General features: G+C 36.9%; 1 protein-coding gene across 1 annotated transcript in view; it reads right to left on the bottom strand.

Moving 5' to 3' along the window:
- Positions 1-13,000: 13,000 nt before the first annotated feature.
- LOC104082728 (A disintegrin and metalloproteinase with thrombospondin motifs 19-like) overlaps positions 13,001-21,193 on the bottom strand; it is a gene marked incomplete at both ends in the record, with an annotated part of 39,650 nt that continues 31,457 nt past the window's right edge. The window contains 4 exons of the mRNA XM_009585950.1: positions 13,001-13,153; positions 15,067-15,271; positions 17,625-17,760; positions 20,649-20,802. Coding sequence (XP_009584245.1) covers positions 13,001-13,153; positions 15,067-15,271; positions 17,625-17,760; positions 20,649-20,802 — 648 coding nt within the window. The remainder of the gene's footprint in view (positions 13,154-15,066; positions 15,272-17,624; positions 17,761-20,648; positions 20,803-21,193) is intronic.

Here is a 21,193-nt window from a genome sequence, read left to right as displayed (position 1 = left end):
CCCCCCCTTTCTTTGTAGCTCTTCTTTCTGGAGTAATAATTAGTACTGGATAACTGTTCAAAGAGATAAGATTTTAAAGTAAGATAGCCCCAGCTCACCTTTGATAAGTTGGGCTAGAGATAGGGTTCCTATGGAGGAAACCCTCATCACCTCATCTCAAGAACCTGGGCCTTCTTTTCAATTTCTTTTTTTTTTAAATCATTGTTAGCTTCCCATGCAGAACAATTCATTTGTTTGGTGGACAATGCGAAACTGCCTTTGGTAACAAGACAAGAAGCAACTGAAAGCTTACAAGTAAAATTTGGTTGAGGAAAACCATGTAGAATTTGGTGTAATATGATTATTAATGAAACAACAAAAACCAAATCATTTTTTCTAGGATAGTATATAAAAAGCTATACTTGAGAATATCATTACTCATTTACTCTAAATCAATAGTGAAGTTTGATAGGCTTCAATCTTAACAGACTCGCTGGACGCAGCTCAGAAGTAGCAAATTCTTCATCTATATTTGAAACCCAGGTTCAGTTCCCCAGTTTCCTTCTTGGATGAACTAATGAAACACAGGCACCCACTTCATGATTTAAAAATCTTGATTGTCCCAATGAAACTAGTTTGTTTTGTTAGGACACTTGGACTTATTAGTTCACTTAGGAAGCCCGCTTAGAAAAGTACTGGTGAGACAAGAATCTCCTCGAAGTCAGGGAAGGCAGATGCCACAATATACTTCTTACCAGACTATGCAAGGAATGGGTAGAAGACTCTTGAATTTTGAAGGGAAAATTTCTTGCAAGACTAAAGAGTTTTTTTGTGTGGCACTCAGGATAGATTTTGGATCCCTCTGGAACCAGAAAAAGAGCAAAAAGGAAGGGTATTTTTTTCTGGTGGATTCTTCCACCAGCTTTATACCGACTTAAAAGCCTTTATTATGAAGATTTTCCTTTCCTCCACAAACAGAAATGTGGTTATGATTGTACTGTTTTCCAAAAAAACACTAAGATAAAAATTTCTGAAAACTTCAAAGTGAAGACTAAACTTCAGCATTAAGCTGCAAAAATACCACGTATGACAGCCTGGAGTCCTGATCCACAAAAACAACAGACTGTGTTACAGCCTCTCATTTCGCCCCTCAAATCAAGGAAGGTATCAGCATTTTTCTCTCATCATTAATGATCTATGTCAAAGCATGGACAAGAACTGTAATACCTTAACAGATACAGGAGGCGATGCTTCTCTGTATGCTGCAGATGTACGTTACTTTTACATCATTTTCAATTTTGTATTTATACTTTCCATAGCTCTATATTTAATACAAAAACACATTCAAATTTTAAAACCATTTTAAGCATACCTCCACCTGAAAAATCAGTTCTTTATTCTTAATTAGGACCTTAGACATATTGTTAAATAGTATTTGACATCAAAACACCAGTAGATTTTACAAAAAATAAGCTGATGAATGCTGACAAATGATTAATTACGCATCAGCATTCTACATGGCTGCAGTATTCTACAGTAAAAAGCGGAGATGTTCAGACTTATTGATAATATACAAACACATCCTCAAAGAACTTTTTTTAAATTGCAGGGCAAGCTTGACTCTTCTATTAAAAAAAGAGACTTAGGCAGTTAGTCCAAAACTCAAGTAAACAGTTTCACCACCACATTATTATCACTTTTTTTCAGGTAAAGGTGCCCAGCAAAATGTGTATTAAGCTTAATATGATATACTTTCTAAATTGACTGAAGACCATTTCAATTTATAGATCTATAGGGCAACCATAAAATTATTTCCATGCTTCTCAGTGATGTGAAGCCTTAGCTTTTATTTTCCCAGTTCTGTAAATTGTACTTATCCTTCATAGTTTCTAAGGGCAATACAGATACAAAGCTGAAACCAGATATTCAACTTAATTTTTTTGATAAAATAGATCTGTGATGGTTGTGATATTCTGAGATGACGGAAGTGAAAGCAAACCGTATGAGCACCATTTCTTTAGGATCTTTACCCTCCAGCCAAGGAAACAAACAACTCCAGTCAACAGCACTTTTACAGAACTATGGCTTGTTTTCAATGTCTTTATGGATATTTTATCAATTCTAAAGATACTGAAGGTTTGCCTAAGGCTGTATATTACTTTTAAAGTATGTCAGCAAAGAAACTGGGAGGAGACAATTATTTGTTAGAGCCATGTGATAAAACTGGTTGTACAGATGCAACTCATAACGCTGTAAGAGGATTCACACGTAGTGGATTAGACTCAATATTATACTGTCAACACTTTGTAAAAAAACCTTTTTATGGCATATGTATATATTACTGCCATTAGTGCTTAGTGATGAATAAGACATTATTATATCTCACACTTTCATATCTGAGATATCACTGCATGGTATTTTGGCAGAAGATGACTTTCCATTGATTATAACTATCAAACACGCAAACAGAATCTGGAAGCAGTTAGATTTGACGACCTCGTAATTACCTTTATCTTTCCAATGAAATTAGTTGGAGTATGTCATTCTGGACTGATGAAAATGAACTTTTAAAAAGAATTTGAAATATTAGCCTTTCAGTATATAATTTAATGTTAGCATATATCACAATGCTGGCCTGCTGCTCTGTAGAAAACCTTCCAAGGAAAAGCATAGCTCATCAGAACAAAAATATAATTAAAGGATTATGGCATTTCTAATTAAAAGACAATTCAAAGAACCCATTAAGGACATAAAGGAAATGTCATAGGAGGGGAAAAAAAAACTCCAAGAAACCCCTTTCTCTTCAAAATTTCTACTCTTTTATCTATTTACTTTTCAGAAATCAAAGAAATATATGTCAAAAAGCTGGTTTGTACCACATAGAATTAAGTATTTGCCTTTAAATGGCATCACACTATGTAGCACGCTCAAGTTTTTCCAGGAGTATTATAAGTAAAAGAAAGTGCTCTTCCGTAACAATGACTTTACTTCCATTCACTGTATCTACTAAATTTTAAATCATGAAGATCTGAAGTGATAGCAAGTAACTCAGCTAAATGCATATGAAAGATATTAAAAAAAAACCCAACAAATTGAGAGTTTATGAGGAAAGTGAACCCTAAGGACTTTTTTTTTACCTGAAATACCATGATCCCACATACGGATCATTACTTTTGAAATAAAAACATTAAAAGAGAAACAGAGAAAATGAAGTAGAAAAATAACTTGCAAGTATCAATAAAACTTCCACCGGTTAATTTTATCTTCAAAATGTCTAAACACATTCTTCATCGGAAGAAAATGGATTTCCAGAAAATTATTCTACTGTTTTATTAGTAGGAAAACCATACTGAAGTGTAACACTTTCATTAGTATGATGAGGTCACCCAAAAGCATGACTGTCCTGAGGGAGCTATCAGAGGGCCAGGAGATAGACAATGTGACCTGAATTGTTGTGATCCTGTGATAAACTTACCAAAGAATGATCATTACTTTTGGGTGAACTCTGTTTTATGTCAACTTTATTGGAAGTATTTGTGGCAAGATTAGATGAGGGAACTCTGGAGATTAAACATAAATCTATGAACAACAGCCTGAAACAGCACAGATAAAGCAGAAAAGTAAATCTTTCTTACAGTATTTAAAAATACGTATATTGCATGTAATTGTTTAAAACTGGTAAATGAATAATGTTAAGTAGCTATTCTGATTCTGATTCAGAAATCACAGACTTTAATTTGAAACAATTATTTCAAAAGAAATTTTCAAGAATTAGTTATTAATTATATTTTTAAAATATTTTCAGCTAGAAACTAGTTACAAGCTATTAGAAAACAGTAAAAAGAGAGAATCACAGAGATGAAAACAAAAAAACAAAAAATAAACAACAATAAATACTTTTGTACCAAAATGAGGAGATCAAGTTTATCGCAAGAATGAACACCTGAAGCAGTATTATTTACATTAATGGCATGAAAGATAAGATAAAAAAATGCATGAAAGAAAAAAGTTTTCCAACACACAAAAATCAATTAGATCCCACAAGAGCAGAAGGATTACATAAATTCTAACAGAACCCAAGTGAACCTGCTAAATGTGTTACACATTGGCAGATGATACAGTCAGAGATGCTGAGGAAAACATTTGGAAAGAGAGAGAGATGATCTTAGAGCTGGAGATACACCAGGCAAAAGAACGCCTACTGGACTCAGTCTCAGCACTGGACTGAGTAATTGAATTTTCCTGCACACATTGACAGCTTTGGAATGACTTGTTAGGTATCAGAGAAAAAAACCTAGTCATTATCATGAACAGACCGATGAAATGATTTGCCCAATGTGTATCACTCAGCTAAAGCAAGAAAGAACATTAAGACAGAAATTAGAGTAACAAACATGCAGCAAAAGCCTATGCTGAAAAGATAAAAAAGGTATGTGGTTCAAAATGTCAGGGGACTGGTGTTCTCCTCCAAACTGTGGGACCAGCCATGAAAAGTCAGACAAACTGCAGTGTTTTCCAGTTTGTATACTGAGATAGTCTTACAATGTAGACTCAGGTACATAATCAGTTATTGTAAAGAGACTGGAGATCCTTATGTAGATTGGGCTGTATATACACAACATAATCATTTCAGTTAAGTGAAATTCTGAGAAGATAAAACAGAAATTGTTGCTCATTTGTCTTGTCCCTGCCTTTGCCGTCTGATGTGACTTCTAATTCCATTAGCTCCTTTCTTAGTTACTTGTGATGTTATGTGATGGTATTTTTTGCACGTGCATTCAGCACAGCTCCTTGGGACACTGAAATTCTGATGTTGAGAATAATCTTTTTAGACCGAGCCTGATTGAGCAAGAATTAGTGTCAGCACAAGGACACTGAAGGGATGCTCAGTGTTACTACTCTTCCTCATTCAGAGGAGTCCATCCTGCTAGTTGGGCTATAAAGTTCTGCATTGTAATGGTTGTGTAGTAGAGTGTTAGAGTGAAGATTTCACTGGTAAAGCACCATTTATCTACCTGCTGAATTATGAATCAGCCTTCCAGAAGACTCATTGTTCAAAGATCCCAGCAGCCCTCAAAAAAAATTGGTAGGCATTTGTGGGAATTCCTGGATATAGGACATTGCTTCTATTCAGCAATTCCCAAGAATGTTTTTGTTTAAAATCTATGTTTATATGCATATGTGTGCATATGTAAGCCCCTGCAGTGCCTGGCCTGGCACTATAAGGCTCACAACCAGAAAAGTTCGGGAATTGGTATTTGGCCTGATCTAGACTGCACTAGAATGACTTGGAAGAAGCGGCAGTGGCAAAGGAGGTGACGGGAAGCTGCTACTGCAATCCTCTGTGACTTCTGCATTTGTAGCTGCATGACACATCTCCTGCTAGGTGTGAACTTGTCTCCTTTGCCTGGCATTGTTTGCTCCAAGAGAACACAACATCCAAATGTTGAAAGACAGCACTGAGCAAGCCTCCTGCTATATTCTCTGTAGTAGAAACACTTAACAGTTATTCAAAGACATCCCACTTGTACTTCTACCTCTAATAATTATAGCTAAGGCAGTGGTTTTTTTTTTCCTAATTCTAGTTTTCTAGTTTCTAATTCAATTTTTTTTCCCTTGAAGGTAATCCCCATCTCCTTTTAAAAAATGAGATCCAGTATCAAAGTTTAATGTTGCAATACAAATGTACATGTATTATTTTCTGTTTGTGAAGACGTTTGGTAGATGCCATGATGCTTAACAGTTCAACAAAACTTTCTCCCTGAAGCCATACCTTTGTATTACTCTGTAAAATTTCAAGGAGCTTTTCACCTAGTTGGTCCAAAAAAAGCCATTCCAAGAACTTATCCAGTTGACAGTATCTTGTTTGACCAATCCAATTCTCATGCAAACATTTCAGCTTAATTTTTGGGAGCTGAGGCAATTAATTTTTAATTTTAAAGAACGCTTGAAAAATATTCTTACCATTCTAGACATTCAAATTTTTTACCTCATTGTGTATGGTCAAAGACAATTTTTAAAATGACAAATTGTTATAAATTAGCATTTTGGAAATCTGATATATGCAGTTTTTGGACTCCAGATTACCAACTCTGTTCATCACAGAGCCATTAATGCTAACAGACAGTATCAGCACTTTTCCAAACACCACACTGTCACTTTTCAGTAAGGCTGTAGGAAGAGTAATTTCTTCAAACACAGTAATTTGTATGGAAAGAAAGGTGTCAGATCACAAAGCTCAGTGGATGCCCTGGATCTCTGAATCCAGTATACCACTAAAATATTTATCGCCGCTATCCATCCTTTTGGGCAATGCCAGATTGCCAAATCTGGCAATTCAATAAACAGCTAGACAAGCTGCCAGTACAGAAGGTAATTACAGAAGCTAAAGGGACAGTTAGTTGTCAATAATAGAAAACAGCAAAATAGAGATCATGTGTACAGCATGGATACCTACAATCTATTCATCTTAAGATAAAATGAGCTACACTGTGTAGTGAAAAGTTTTTTAAAATTCATGCCAACTGACACAACCATTTCCAATTCACTAGAAATAGAAGTCTGCTTTGATGATATAGAAATCTTTCTCACACCAGTAAGCCAGAGTCCAGTCAATCATACCTGTAAATTTTAAGGAGTGCCAAACACCGGTAAGGCAAATAGCAGCCAGACTGCTTTGCTTATAGCTATGGTTTCAGGCTGTAGGTAGAATCATAGAGGGTATGGCTGGAAGGAGTGTGCAGAAAATTTGTAAAACTGCCCAAAGGTTCAAAGTATATGACTGCATATTAATACTAACAATATTTACTTCTGAAATATTGCTGGGCATACATGGAAGAAAATGTTATTTACTTATAAAGTTCTCAATTATCTATTTTAGCAGCATTTTTATCATTTTACTTCTATTACCAGGGAATAAGAAAAACAATTAAAAAAGCTTTTCAGGTATATTTCAGATCCCCTTTTCTTTTGGAATTTCCTACACTTCCTCTAACTGTTTATGAAGGTGACTTAGAAGTCAACCTTTTCACTACTGATTTGTGTCCCCAGCATGCATCTCAGCATGCCTCCCTGAAAACCAATCTTTAAAATCAGCACAGTCCAAAGCAACTTCATATATTGCTGAACTCATCGATATTACCCTTTTCTTTCTCAGACAGACAACAACAGTGGCTGTGTAAGTGAATCTTCTCTTTCCCCATACCACTCTTTCAGATGGCACCCTGCAGCACGCTGTACATTGTGCAACGAGACTGTACAGACCCACTTGAGCATGGGACTGTATTTGCCTCTGCTACATGCTGCCATCTTCCAGGCATCCACTTCTAGCTATGAGGGTTGTTTTTTTTTTCATCTGTTCCCCTTCTTTTTGCATTATACCATCTCTTGTACTCCATGAGAAGGTCATTATGGGCACCCACTTGTTTACTTCTTGAAGGAAATGTTTAAAACAAACGTACCTTCTGCTTGAGACCCTCTCCTAGGACGCATAGGAAAAAAAAGAGTAGCTGTTATCAGGTAGATTTAAAATGTTTTTTTCTTTCTTTTCCTTTTCATTATCTATTTGACTATATAGGTCTCCCCCTACCATGTCACTTGTGAGATAAGACTGCAAGCATCAGGAACGGCAAGCTTCTTTTGTTCTTGTTTGTTCTTGCTTGTTCTTGCTTTGTTTTGATATGGGGCCTAGTAAGGCTCAATCCTGATGGGAACTATTGATGTACCACAACTTAATTTTTTTCTACTATAACCCCACTTACAGATAATGCATTTCAAGAGACAACACAACATCCATCCATAATTACCTTTTGATTCCAGTTTGGCATTCCCAAAAACTTTGCTTACCCTAAAGAGGCTTGTAGCAGAAAACCAGCAAAGATGTCCCAGTAGATCTAAGTATGATACAGATACCAGAATTTCCCATTTATGTGTGCTTTTGTGTGTGTGCAAAACGGGTAATGTCTACTTTTAAAATCCTTTCCAGTCTTATCAGTGCTTTTGCCTATTATTACGGGTGGTCTTGTTCTGTTTTTCTAGAAAATAACATGACATTACATTTATTCCAGGAAAAATACTACAGTACATTGATCTACTAAAAAAAACTTTATCTGAAACAAATGATGTTAATATTACAGGATTGGTTAGAAATGTATAAAAAATTCCCCACTCTCGTTTCATTATATTGAGATCTTCCATAAGATTTGCTCATACTTAATTTCTGAAACACAGACATACCTCATTTGCTTGAAACTAACTGTATAATTAAGTCAATGTAAAAGTTATTAACGTGATGCCAGTATTATTTTGACTTCTATTATTTCACAAGTCACATAATTTCTTTGTCCATAAATCTATTAATAGTGTCATATTTTGACTCATGGCCAGCACTGTTCCGTTCCTGGAATCTAAAAGAGCTAACAATTTTGGATGGGGATCCAAAGAATAAAACCAAGGCTAATTACCTTGTAAATAAAACTGTAACATTAATATTATCCAAATTCTATTTTTTTTAATTGAAGGAGATGAAATCAGTTGAGTCCATTTGCTATGGAAATTTAGGTGTTGTTTAAATGTTTAAGCACATAGTTTAAACGTTGAACGCCCCATGCTGTTGAATAGTTGGCAAAAAAAGAATTTGGTTTTTTTCCTCTCCATTTTCACATGTTCTTTGACAGAAGAGAAGAGAAGCAATCCTCACCACTGACAGCTGCTTTTTGTACCACTTGTCTCTCTGTGACCTGTTGGGTTCACTCTGTGTCCCCCAACAGCTGGAGACTTGACTTCTGCCCCGATACACACACACACTTTATAGGGAGCACTGCATCTACTGTCTTAAATAAATAATTTGGAATAGGCCATGAATTCTGGGACTTGGTGTAAAAGTCAAGCAGTTGCTTCAGATGTCCTTTCAGACTCACCAGAAAAAATATAGCAGATTAACCTTTGTTCCCCATTTTCGCTTCTTCAGGCTATAGACAAAGTGAACTCCATCCCAACCATTGGGACCATTATCCCAGATGTCGTATTTGACTCCTCTTCATTTCTAGTCTAACACATAGATACTATTTAGAAATTCTGCTGCTACTGCTTCTTTAGTTTCTACTGAATGCTCTTTCCAGCCTCCATAGCCAAATGTCTTTTTAGAACTTATACCATATTATCTTCTCTGATCTCCTATACACACATACTTGATATTTCTTCACATCTTACAAATGGCTGCTCCTAAATTCTACTTTGTTGCCCACTGTTTTGATCCTTTTATCCCCAGCTGAATCCCTCCAAAAGTTTCTGTATCATACCATATCAAACATAGGCTTTTAATTATTATTTTCAAAACCCACTCTCCAGATTATTCTCCCTTCCAAAATTCATCCTGCCTCTCATGCTTCATTTATTCCACCAATGCTCTGAAGATTCTAGATAACACACACAAAAAAAAAAACCCAAACACACAGCTTCCTACATAAAGTAAAGTATCCTAGACCTGCCCTTCGAGCACCCTATGCTGTTGACATTTAAGTCTTTTTTGGAGAGTCACTTCTACAATGATGTGAACTTCTCTAGTAAGCCAGGCAGATGTGTAAACATGCAGTTCATGTGCATTTCATTTCACCTCTGCCCTGCCTACTTTAGATGTTGAATTCCTCTGAGTGCGACCCTCTTCTCATATAGCCTTGAAATGGGTCGCAATGGGCAGTTTAGTAAAGAACACTGCTGCTAATAAGACTGAGCTACACCTCCCCCTAACTGGCGCTACAGTAGCTATGAGCTATGAGCTTTCCTCATCTGAAGGTAACTTTTACATTGTTAAATGTGGTATTCCAAGGACGGCATTCACTGGGAAAAGACAATGTAATTGATAATGTTGCTAGGTGCTGGCTCCAGAAGCTCAGTTTGAGCCTTTATTCTTTACTTTCTCATCATACTCATTTTCCTCACAAGGGCAGGCACAGAGCCCGATTGATGTTAGCAACAGCAATGTTCAGCGTATTGAGCCACCTTGATGACTTAAGAGCTATTATGGAGTCTAACGCTGCATAGAGGCCAGGTTATACAGCATACTTTTAAATTAAGTCAGAAAGATTGATGTGTTTATTGACCTATTGAAGCTTGAAACTTTGGTCAAATTTTCTTTGATCTTGGTATTATTGTTAAAACATTGAGCAGAAGAATTATTTGATCTATGTGACTGTACCTCTAAACCAAATTAACTCCATTACAGCACTACTATGATTATTAATAATGTTATCTTTTCAGTAATAGTGCAATTTAAGCTTCATTTAAAATTATGCCTTAGGAGTTCAAGGGGAGCAGCAAAGCCAATAAGGATCACATTAAGCCTCTTGTTTCAATGTGTGAGAAGCGTCATTTAAATTTTTCAAGCCAAGTCTTGGCATTAGCTTGGGGGAACTTGGCGCTGCTCAAAGGAACAGCCTTCTGTCAATGTCAAGAACAATCCTACAGAGTAAAAACAGTGAACACAGAAGGCTGCACTGAACCTCTGAGTTAGAAACAAACAGTGAGCAAAGATTAACATTTATCTGAGCTTTCCATTTGTTTCCCCCATTGCAGACATATTAACATGTCTGCCATGACTTCATGTTGCTATGTACTTTAGCAATGGAACAGAATAGTAACAGGGAAAAAAAAAGGAAATCCAAGTATTTTTTAAATTGAACTCATGTCTCTGTAGAGAAATTAAAGTATCTTTTTTTTGGTATAAATCTTGGAAAATCTCAGCTGCACTAGTCACAGTCAGGCTGTATGTTAACTGTTCAAAAGGTTTTGTTAATTCCATATGAAATATTTCCTCATCTCCTAATTTTGAAGTTTAAAGTACAATTTAGGTGACTGTTATAGCTTTGACTGTAGGAGGAAAGCAGAACATATAAGATGTCAGTACATTTTAAACAGGAAGAAGTAAGTTCTTGTACATTCATCTATGACATGGATGTTTGTGAAAAGTACTGAATTAGAGAATAAACCTCTTCTTTTCTCCAGAGGGCACTGGGAACACAGTGTAACTGTCTGAGCATCCCCACATAGCCTCAGCAACCCTGATTTGAATGAGTGCTTCAACTAAGAAAGCAGATGGTCATTTCTCCATAGTCTACTCCCTGCTGGTGCTAGTGCTAAATGATGCAGGTTTTTACTGCAGTTCTGTGGTATGGAAATGCAAATACTAAACTTTATTGCCAAACACATCTTCTTGTAAAAGTAACTCTGCTACTGAAGGTTAGTTCCTTCTGTTGTTTAAAAAATCAATGGTTATACCACTTTGTGCTTTTGAAGTAGCTAAGGTAGGGGGGTTATCATCTAGCTTTTGTGAGGCTGTTCCAAAATATTCCCAAATATTTTAAATGATCACCACTATAAAAAAAATAATTTGACACTATCCTTTATCCTTTAAATGTGAAAAACGTAAAGAAAATTGAATAAGTAGTAATGTGATAGTGACAATTTGTACCCCATCATCATAAAATGGGAGCTCCCAAGCAGAATTCTATGAAACACTAGTTGCCCACAGAGTACTTGCAGCTAATTCTTGGAAGGCTGGCTAGTCATACACTGCTGGCTTTAATCCTTGTTTCCAGCTGTTACATCACATGAAAGACAACTAAAAATACATTAAATACTTCTCCATACAAGCAAGTTAAAAACTGCTGCAATAATGTTAGGCACTGAAAGTAGAAGTGTTGTGTGCAAAGTTATGAACAGAAGCAAGGAAAAAAAAAGATTACAATCTCTCTGCTAAAGTGTGGTCTGTGATACAGCAAGAGAAAACCTTGACTTTTAAGGCTCAATTTCAGTATTTCAGCACGTTTTGTATATTCTAAAGTATATCAGATGTTCAAGGTCCCAATCACAAATCTAATCAATGTTTTCTGTTACAGTTTGCCCTACGCTTAGGTACCTCACTCAAAGCAAAACCCATGTGCCAAGGAAATAATGTACTGACTGCTACGTCAGGTGTTCAGAATAGACAGTAATAGATGCTTCCCAGATATTAAATGGTCTATGTGGAAATTTAATAGATTAAAGGTGCTTCCTTATAAGGCTGGACGGTGTAACTTATTGGAAAGACAAATTAATAAAATGTGCAAACACAAATTAATGAAATGTGCAAACTGTGAGCTTCGAGTGAGCTGCAGTGGAGGAGAAGAATTATAATTGATTACAACTGCACAACATCTAAGTGGCAAACAATATGTTGCCCTGATTGGGAAAAGGTCCAGAAGGATGGCCAAAGCAAAGTATTCTAAATGTTTAGTAATAGAAATTAAGTTATCTTCTTACGAACCATTCTGTTAAGCAATCCTTGAAAAAGATCCCATATCACCATGAGAAATGCATGACAGAATCAGGACAGAGAACAGTAAACATTAGGTCCCTGGCAGCCTATAATGGAGGTGGAAGGGGCAAAGAAATACAACAGAGCATCTCACCAAAGCATGGGTTATGCATAGCCAATGATAGCCTCTACTCTGCAATCCAGAGACGGAAATGGGAAAGCTCTTGCTATGAGCCAAACACAGTACACAATGCATATGACACCTTGTCTCAGTAATATATCAAGCCAGAAGCAGGTGAGAAAATAAGTCAAACTAAAAATGAGCAAATACTATAGACAAGATAAATGCTACTTCACTTAATCAAGTGTCATTACTATTTTCAAACAGGTCTGAAAATGGAATAATCCTGATAGGTGTCTTTGCAAACAGAAATGCCTGAATCTGTCCAGTACTCTTCAGTTTCTGGAGTTGTTTGCCTGCCTACTGACAACAGTAAACTTATATCAGACTTGCATGATACTGAAGATTCATCTCAGGCTTTCTTCATATTTCTAATTTTTATTTAAACCGTGGTCTCAGTGTGGCTACACGTTTTGGTTTTTTTTTTTGTAGCCTTATTGTTCCCTCAATTGGGAGACTCCTACACTTCTGATAAAAGCAATTCTTACAAAGAACTCAGCTTGCAAAACGTATTGTGCTGTGGGGCAGTAGTATCAAGGATGCCTCACCTTAGACCAGTCTCCCATTCTCCAGACGTAGCATTTGGAATAGTCCTCACAGTCCTCTGCTTCTTTAGGTCTTGTGGACAAAACACATTTCTTGCGCGGATTGGTGCATCTCACAGTCCGATGCCGTACTCCCTTACCACACTTTACAGAGCACTGTTGGAAAAAGATGTTTTTCAGGTTTCTACAAAAGTCATAGCTACCCCATGTTATCCACTTCTAATGACCTCTGCCAGGCTAACATAAATATTTCAAGACTTCAGTGATTTCCTGACTTCCAATCTTTAATTTTATAGACACTGGATTTGTTAAAAACTAACAAATGAACAAAAATTCCTTACAGGGCAGAATAGTAATTGTTGCATTTTCAGCTAAAAATATATAATTAGATCAAAAATTGTTTGCTTAAGGAAAAACTAGGCTTTTGGATAAGGAAACAACATCTGAAAAGTTATGATAAAGTGAATGCAAAATGTTATACTGAAAATATTAGGCAATCTTTGTCCTGCGAATGAAAGGAAATATAATGAAAGAAAATCTAAATAAGGTTCATAAGAATGAACAGAAACTTCAGAAAAATTCTACTAGTGTCTAATAGACCTTTTCTGGGAGGGAGAAAAGTTAAAATGGAAAAGTAAATATTCTAAAACTATGCAAGAATCCAGACTGAATTTGAAAATTCAAAGTGACTGCATATACAGCATGTGAAAACTCTCTTTGAGTTGCACAGAAGGTCTTAATCTATGTTTTTTTCCACCATTCCCACTTATATTGCCAAAAATGATGCCATTTCCTTCTCAAAACATTATCATTGCTTTTGATCATCCCCCTGCTTGCAGGTCAAAACTCTCCCTTGCCAAGCCGATTATAACTGCAGGAAGCAGTAATGGCTAGCTTCCAATATAATGGTGATAGTAGGAATGGCCATGGGAAACACCTCACTCTTGAAAATATATTTATTGCTTCCAACAAAAACATGCTTACTTATTTCTCGTCTCTCAAGTAAAACAAACCAACTAAACAATCTGGGTTTCTTTCTCGCACCTCTGTAAGTGAATGCCATTCTTCTCACAGCCAGCCCTTGCATTATAAACCTCTGTGTATCAAACCAGCAACTGCTGCTATTTACTTCTCTTATCTCTACCTTAGCATCTGCTTTTCATCTTTGAAAACATTCCCTATGTCTTGGCTCTTTCTTCCTTGGGGATCAAGGGGTGCTGCTGAGCAAAGGAGCTCAAAGAAGGGACTGCACCCACATTCAGAAGCTGATCTTTGTATTCTGAATCCAGAGGGACCCATAGCACAGTGTCTGGTATGGGAGGCAATCAGAATTGCCTTGCTTTCCGACGGAGAGAGAGATGCTCCAAATAACCCCTTCAGCTTGTCTGGATGGCAGTGATAAAACCCCCTTCTTCCACCACAGTCAATTACTTTTAGAAGTAGTATAGCTTTTTAGTATAAGAAAGTCAAATGGACATGCACGTTAAAATATCTTAAATTAATAAAGCTTTTTGAATAATAATGACATCTACAGCAATGCTTCAAGATGCAACATATGCAAAATTGTGTTATTTACAAGCCCTTTCGCCCACTGCTTATGCTGTTCTTGGAGAAGGAAGTAAGAAGAGAGAGGAAGGGAAGGAAATGTCAAGCAGCTCCCCTCATACCCTCTCTGAAGAAGAATGGCAGCAACCATCTGCTGATCAACATCCTTGGTACAGAAGTATGTCAGAGATGTTCCCATTCTGAACCCAAGGTCTGGTAGCTGATAAATGATGGCCTTAATTCCATTTACCCCTAGTTATCCACTACTACAGTCAGGACATACTTGATTATATGTGCTTGAAAATTGGCCAAAAGAAACTGTTCCAGGACATTAACTAGGTAAAATGTAGTAGTTCTACACGGCTGGTTTTCCTAGTCCCTGATCCCTTTGCCAAATCATTGGATGAGGACCGTGAAAATCATTAGGCTGAGCTGTGCCACTTGCTGCTGAAAAAATCGTATTCCCAGAAAATAGTAAGGCTTAAATAATCACTATGGACTATTTGTATAAATAAATGCAGCACCTCGGACCACACTCCTGCCTCCCACACGGTCATGCAGTCCTGGCCTTCACAGCGCTGTGCAGAAGCGGGCTTTGGCCCAAGGCAATCCCTCTCCCTAGCTCTGATCAGGGTCCCATTTCTGAGCTGCTGTGTGCAGGCGACTTGTCTGTTCTGGGTCCCTTTTCCACACGTCCTTGAACATGGAGTCCATTCTGTCATCATCCATCTACAAAGAGATACAGGCAATGCAGTAACAAGAAATCAGGAAGGGAAAAGTACCATCACATCATCTTACTCTCTTGCTTACCAGTACACACACCCAAGACATACTTGCATATTTTCTGCCTCCTTTTAACTTTACTTTGTTAATGGGCTACTTATTAATCTAACATATTTTACATTAAATAAGGTGTTAATGTTCGTATCATTTCATTCCCAGCACACTGTTCCTATGTTTTCAGAGTACTGTCCTCTCATTATAGTTCCAATTAGAAAAGCTCCAACATACACACATTTGAAAGATGACAGATCACTGATCAGCCTGCCTATTATTCTCTATCTATATGACTGTCTATATGTCAAGTGCATGCCATGCATGTAAAGTCCAGAATTCTTTGAAAATACTTATTTGCAAGACAGAATCACTCCTGTGTGAAAGGCTCGTTGCTCTGGAGGAAGTATAAAAGCTTAGACTTCTTTGTGTTCTTCAGGGTCAGGTCTAACTCGTAACCAGGTTGTGTGGTTTAACTCCCAGCAGCAAGGAAGGCTGATGCAGCTTGGCAGAGCCCACATACCTGGTGAGCAATCGTTCTAGACCATAATTTTCCCTAAATGTTCTGTAGCTCCAGACTATGGCCATGTGCCCTGAAACATCAAACAGCTCTGCCATTGATACGGTACACAAGTGTATCCCAGGAAACTTAGATTGCAAAGAAGAGTTTTTAGGAAACTGAGATTTAACAAATCTGTTCCAACCTTCTGTAATGCATTTGTTGTAAGAAAATAAAGCATTTAACTAAGGTTTTTTATTATCAGTCCAGAGACTCAATTTACAAATCACGATAATGCAACAGAGTTTAAGATACTTATTCAAGTGCCAATAACAAACAACTAGTTATGCAAGTGTATGCTTTAGTTACATTTCTGTTGAAAGCTAACAATATTTGTTTTGTAAGAGTCACTAACACCGAATTAAAAACTGGATATATAGGTTAAGGATCATGATATCCTTCTACATCTCTCAGCACAGCATCTCTGAGTAGCAATTAGCAACATTTAAAATATTTCATTTAATAAGCTGGAAAAAGTACAGAATATTGAATATATATAGTTGACAATGCCTCAGGAAAAGATCAGACTCTTCAATTTCCATCCATTAAGTGTACAGTGATGTTAATAAAATAAAATAAAGATCTGCTCAAGTATGTATATAATGAAATACAAATAACCCCTCCAAAGTGTAATGCCCTAGTCTGAGGAAGTCCAAACCTCAGTGGTTTGGTCTTACTTAAAATGTACCATAACTTGCATTTTATCAGTTTCAGTATTTCATCCTTTCCAAGAAAGCTATGTCTTCTGGTTCATTTTACATGCTTTGTTCAACAATATTTGCACTTTATTTACTTTGCATTGTTTTCTTTAAAAATACCATCTACCTCTCCTCCAGATGACTGCGGTAGATCTATCCCAGTGCTTACTGCTGGGTACGCTAGCCAACTATTGCTAGCTGCTCTCCCCTCCCTTGAAAGGTGGCCGATACTTTACGCAAGTCCACACAGTACCCGGGGACTTAGTCATAATTAGCTGCCATTTGGATGCAGGATGGCAAACTCTGACATGGGTCACTGTGCCAGCCTGGACAGCCAGTGCAAAGAGCAGGCTGCCAGCTCGGCTGCAGGGACACCAAATAGGGTGGGCTTTGCAGGGCAAAAGCTGCATGCTGCAGCTGCCTCCCGGGGTGAAATGCAGAGAAAAAAAGCTCCTCTTGCTTCTTCCACCATGCCACCATAAGAGTCCAGTTCTGCCTACTGCTCCACATACAAAGGGATGGGGGAGAGGGGGGAGAGGAGCGAGGGGAAGGCTCTTTATACTTCAAGTTGCACCAATGTAGAAAACCCAGTTAACAGATTTTATTTATTTGTTTGTTTGTTTGTTTGTTTGTTTATTTACTACTTAGTGCACCATGAGCCTACTGAAAGCTTTTACAGGACCAAAGCCCCGACTGAACAAAACACTAAAATATATCATTAATTAAAAGCATGGGATTAAATCCACCTTTATATAAATGGCATTTAAATTTCTATTTCATAGTACACATCAGTCTGTGAGAACTCTTCCTGAGGAAAGTAATGAGCTGCTTTATTGAATAAGAATTGATTTAGGCATGTGCTTAAGGGCTCCCTTTCATTAAAACTCAGGACAAACAACAGCCAGTGTTTCCGTTTTCCTTACATTTTGCATTATAACCTTTTGGATGTGTGTATTTACTGCACATTCATTGCCAGAGGCAGTCATCTCTCTTAGCTCTTAAGATTTTTACATCTCGATATTACAGTTTAACTTAACCAAATCACTATTACCTGGTCTGGCATGGCTGCTCGTTGCACTTGCGGATCTGTGGTTCAGGTTTTGTTAAATATTTGCACTTCTTGTTGTCCACAAGACTGATATTCTTGTTCATAATCTTTGTGCAAGAGACTGTTGTCTTTCTTTCACCTAGTAAAAAAAAAGCAGGTATGTGGGGAAACCGGGAATATGCAACTTTGTTAAAAAAGGAAGGACAAATGTATCTTTACCAGATACAGCTATTTCATGTACAGTTTGGCTAATAGCACTGCAAAACCTGTACAAGTGTAAAATATCAAGAAGAAAATCAAAGCTAGCAGGGAGTCCAAGACAGATATTAAAGTTTATAGTGAGCAATGTGATTTTCTAATCCAATACTTGCACACCACTGTCAACAGAGTTCTGCTGCTTTATTCCTGTAACTAGTCATAGGCCTAAACCTTAATCTTACTGGAATAATTGTTTCTTTCTCAACCATTGAGATCCCAGCGCTGAGAAAAGCTTGCAGAAAGATTACATAGAAAGTATGTTTGTTCATTAACACATAAAATAAAGAAAGGAATGACAGGTCCTGCTTCTCCGTATTGCTCGAGCTTCGTAGTTCTGCCAAGTGGCTAGCACTCAGCTAAAGGGAATCAGCACATGCAACCTTCAGTAAGGAGCCTGCACTATTCCCCATGAACTGAAGAGGCTACATAACTGACCTCATCTGTAGGGTAATCATTTAGGAAGTTGGGTACTGCCTGCAGAGACCTAGTGCATGTTCTGTTCAGAAACCTTGCCCTGATGGGTGGGTTGGAACCTGGTGTCTCTTGAAGCTGAAAGCGTTAGAAATCAGAATTTAACATAATACCTACCGCAAGCAGTAACTTGTAATTTGACTGGAGCCTAATTATTAGAAAACTAGCAATCCTTGAATTAAAGACATCAATTAGTAGAAAATACGTTCATAACCATTTGTGCCTATGGTGGTGTTTTAACACCCTGTTTCTATCTAGAAATTTACCAACAAACAGGGTGTGGGCAGGAGCGGGGCAGACTTAAGCGTGCAGTGTTCACCAGCCGTCAGAAATGTGCCTGCGGATGGAGCAGTTAAGTTATAAATGCGCATTATGTGTGTGACATTTTACACGGCGCTTGTGTACAGGAGAGCACATGCAACTAATCTATCGTATACAGCATTTGAAATGTTTGACAATTCTTTCTGCATTTACATATACATCAGTGTATTCATATTCCCTCCCACACAAAGAAAGCTTTTCTGCAACAGGAGGTCGCAGACCAGTTACATATCTAAACATGCACAAAACCACATGGTTTCATCAATAGTTTCATCCTGACATACACTTCAAACATTTAAGCAAAACTACCGATAATTGTTATATTTTTTAATCAGATTCATCAAAATATTGATGTTAAAACACAAATATTTACACAGGGTACAAGCTGCAGCATTTTAATTTCATTTTTGCTTCATATTTAAGCCAAGAACTAAAAGAACAGTTAAAATGGTTTTGTCTAAAGTAAGAAAAATCCTTCACTTGTATTTCAGAATATTTGCAGTAAAAATAGCTTCTATGGAACTTTGTATTAACTCAACTATTTTAGACAATAACAAAAAATGAAGGCCAGTTACAACAGAAAAATATGATAAATAAACATTATAGTAAAACACTTAAAATATTTGTTTAAGCATTAATGTAGAATAAATTACCGACGTACTGCATTTTAAGACTTCTCCAGATGATAGGTAACCTTAGAAATATTTGGGGCAATAATAAGAGATTGTGGTAGCATTAAAATTATTCTAAAAATACTTCAGGAAACTGTAAAAAGCATGAATACTCCAAGTGAATAGGAATGCACTACTAAGAAACAGAGGATGCTACTAGCACCATGTACAAAATACCTTCAGGGAAGAAGCTTTCTTACCAAACCACAAAAAGCATGTTTATGGAAACTACAGTAATCTGTCATGACACCAGGACTGTTCACAGAGTCAAAGGAGCTAGAACACTGTGTTCCTTATGCTGCTGTTATGAGAAAGTAAAGCATTTCCAGGCCTTCTTATTCAATCACAAGGTGCACAGCAGTTTTCAGAACTGCTGATCAAAGCAACCGTGACTGTCAAGGTTGTAAGCAGGAAAGACAGGTATCAAAAATCCTGTATTCCCAGTGTAGGTCTGACTAATTGCACAAGGTATGAACAGATGTCTATAGGTTGTATTCATTAAAAAAACTCTGAAGCGTTTCTTCAGTGTAATTACCTATTTGAATAACCAGCTTCTAAACAGCAATTTCAAAGGATTTTGTTACAGCAATACTGTTCATGTTCCAATATTTGTTTTCATATCTGTATTTTGTTCTTCCAAATTAACATTTTTTATGGTTTATAAACATAAACATAGGAAAAATATCACATCAGCATGCTAATATCTGCTGTTGTAATATTTGTTCCATATGTTTCAGGATCATCCTCAACTCATGTTACTAACTGTACATATTTGATCTGAGATTGGGGTTCAGCTTTTCTGTAGTTTGCAATGTCTTTTACAGATCATTTATCTTCAATAGTTCCAAATACAGAATGGAATGCATATGAACTTTCTATTCTTGTTCTAGCTCTTGCACTTGTACTTCTTCTTGGAAACTGTGTCCTGAATTTGCTTTGTTAATCTAGATTTTGTTCCTTCACTACTTCACTATCTTTTTCTACTTAATTTAATTAGTTTGAATCTTTTCCTAGAGTTATCACTATTCTTTTAATATAATGAGGAAGCACGAGACTGAAGTATGTCCGTCATTATATGGAATCATACAAGCCGCAATGAGGATATTCCTATTAAATCTACAACACAGACTATCAGACTCTTAAATATTAATACACGATGTGTTTTAATTGAGAGAGATATATACAGACACAGTGTACATACATATATATGCATATTGTATACACCCATATATGTGTATTGTGTAGGTACACAATATTTTAATATATACATGTATGTGTATGTTTGTACATTTTTCTTTTATTTTACCTCCTCCACATACAGCATCACAGTCCTCCCAGCCAGAGTGAGTCCACATGAAAAGAGGCTCTGGTACTTTAGAGCTCTGATTCTCAGGAAGAGGATCCAGTGGGATTGTGTATTCATAGTGTAGACCGTAGCTCTGATCATGGAAAAGCAGCACCTGCAAGATACAGAGAAGGAAATCTTACCTATGTACACAGGCACTGTGGAAGACAAACTCCAAACTGTGAGGAGATCATCTTGAAAAGCACGACAGAATGACTTAATGCTCTATAACCATTCAACCCTCCTGATGGATTTTGTAGAAGAAATTAATGACAGTATCCAAATCAATGGGAAAAATTATTTTAATTAACATAAGTGTTGAAAAGCCCTCCATGTGAAATAAGCAAACAAAATTCACCAGAAATCTGAAGGATGATTGTGTCTTGTGATTTCAGTGCTCTTAAATAGAGGCGGTCTTTCCTAGATGCATCAGATTTAAAACTATTCTAGCCAATTTCTTGCATTTGAAGTACTCCCTCATCATCTTTCTTTCTTTCTGGTGGCTA

Source organism: Fulmarus glacialis, unplaced genomic scaffold (assembly GCF_000690835.1).
Source record: "Fulmarus glacialis isolate BGI_N327 unplaced genomic scaffold, ASM69083v1 scaffold11699, whole genome shotgun sequence".
Lineage (NCBI taxonomy): Eukaryota > Metazoa > Chordata > Aves > Procellariiformes > Procellariidae > Fulmarus > Fulmarus glacialis.
This window is presented reverse-complemented; position numbering and strand designations above follow the sequence as displayed.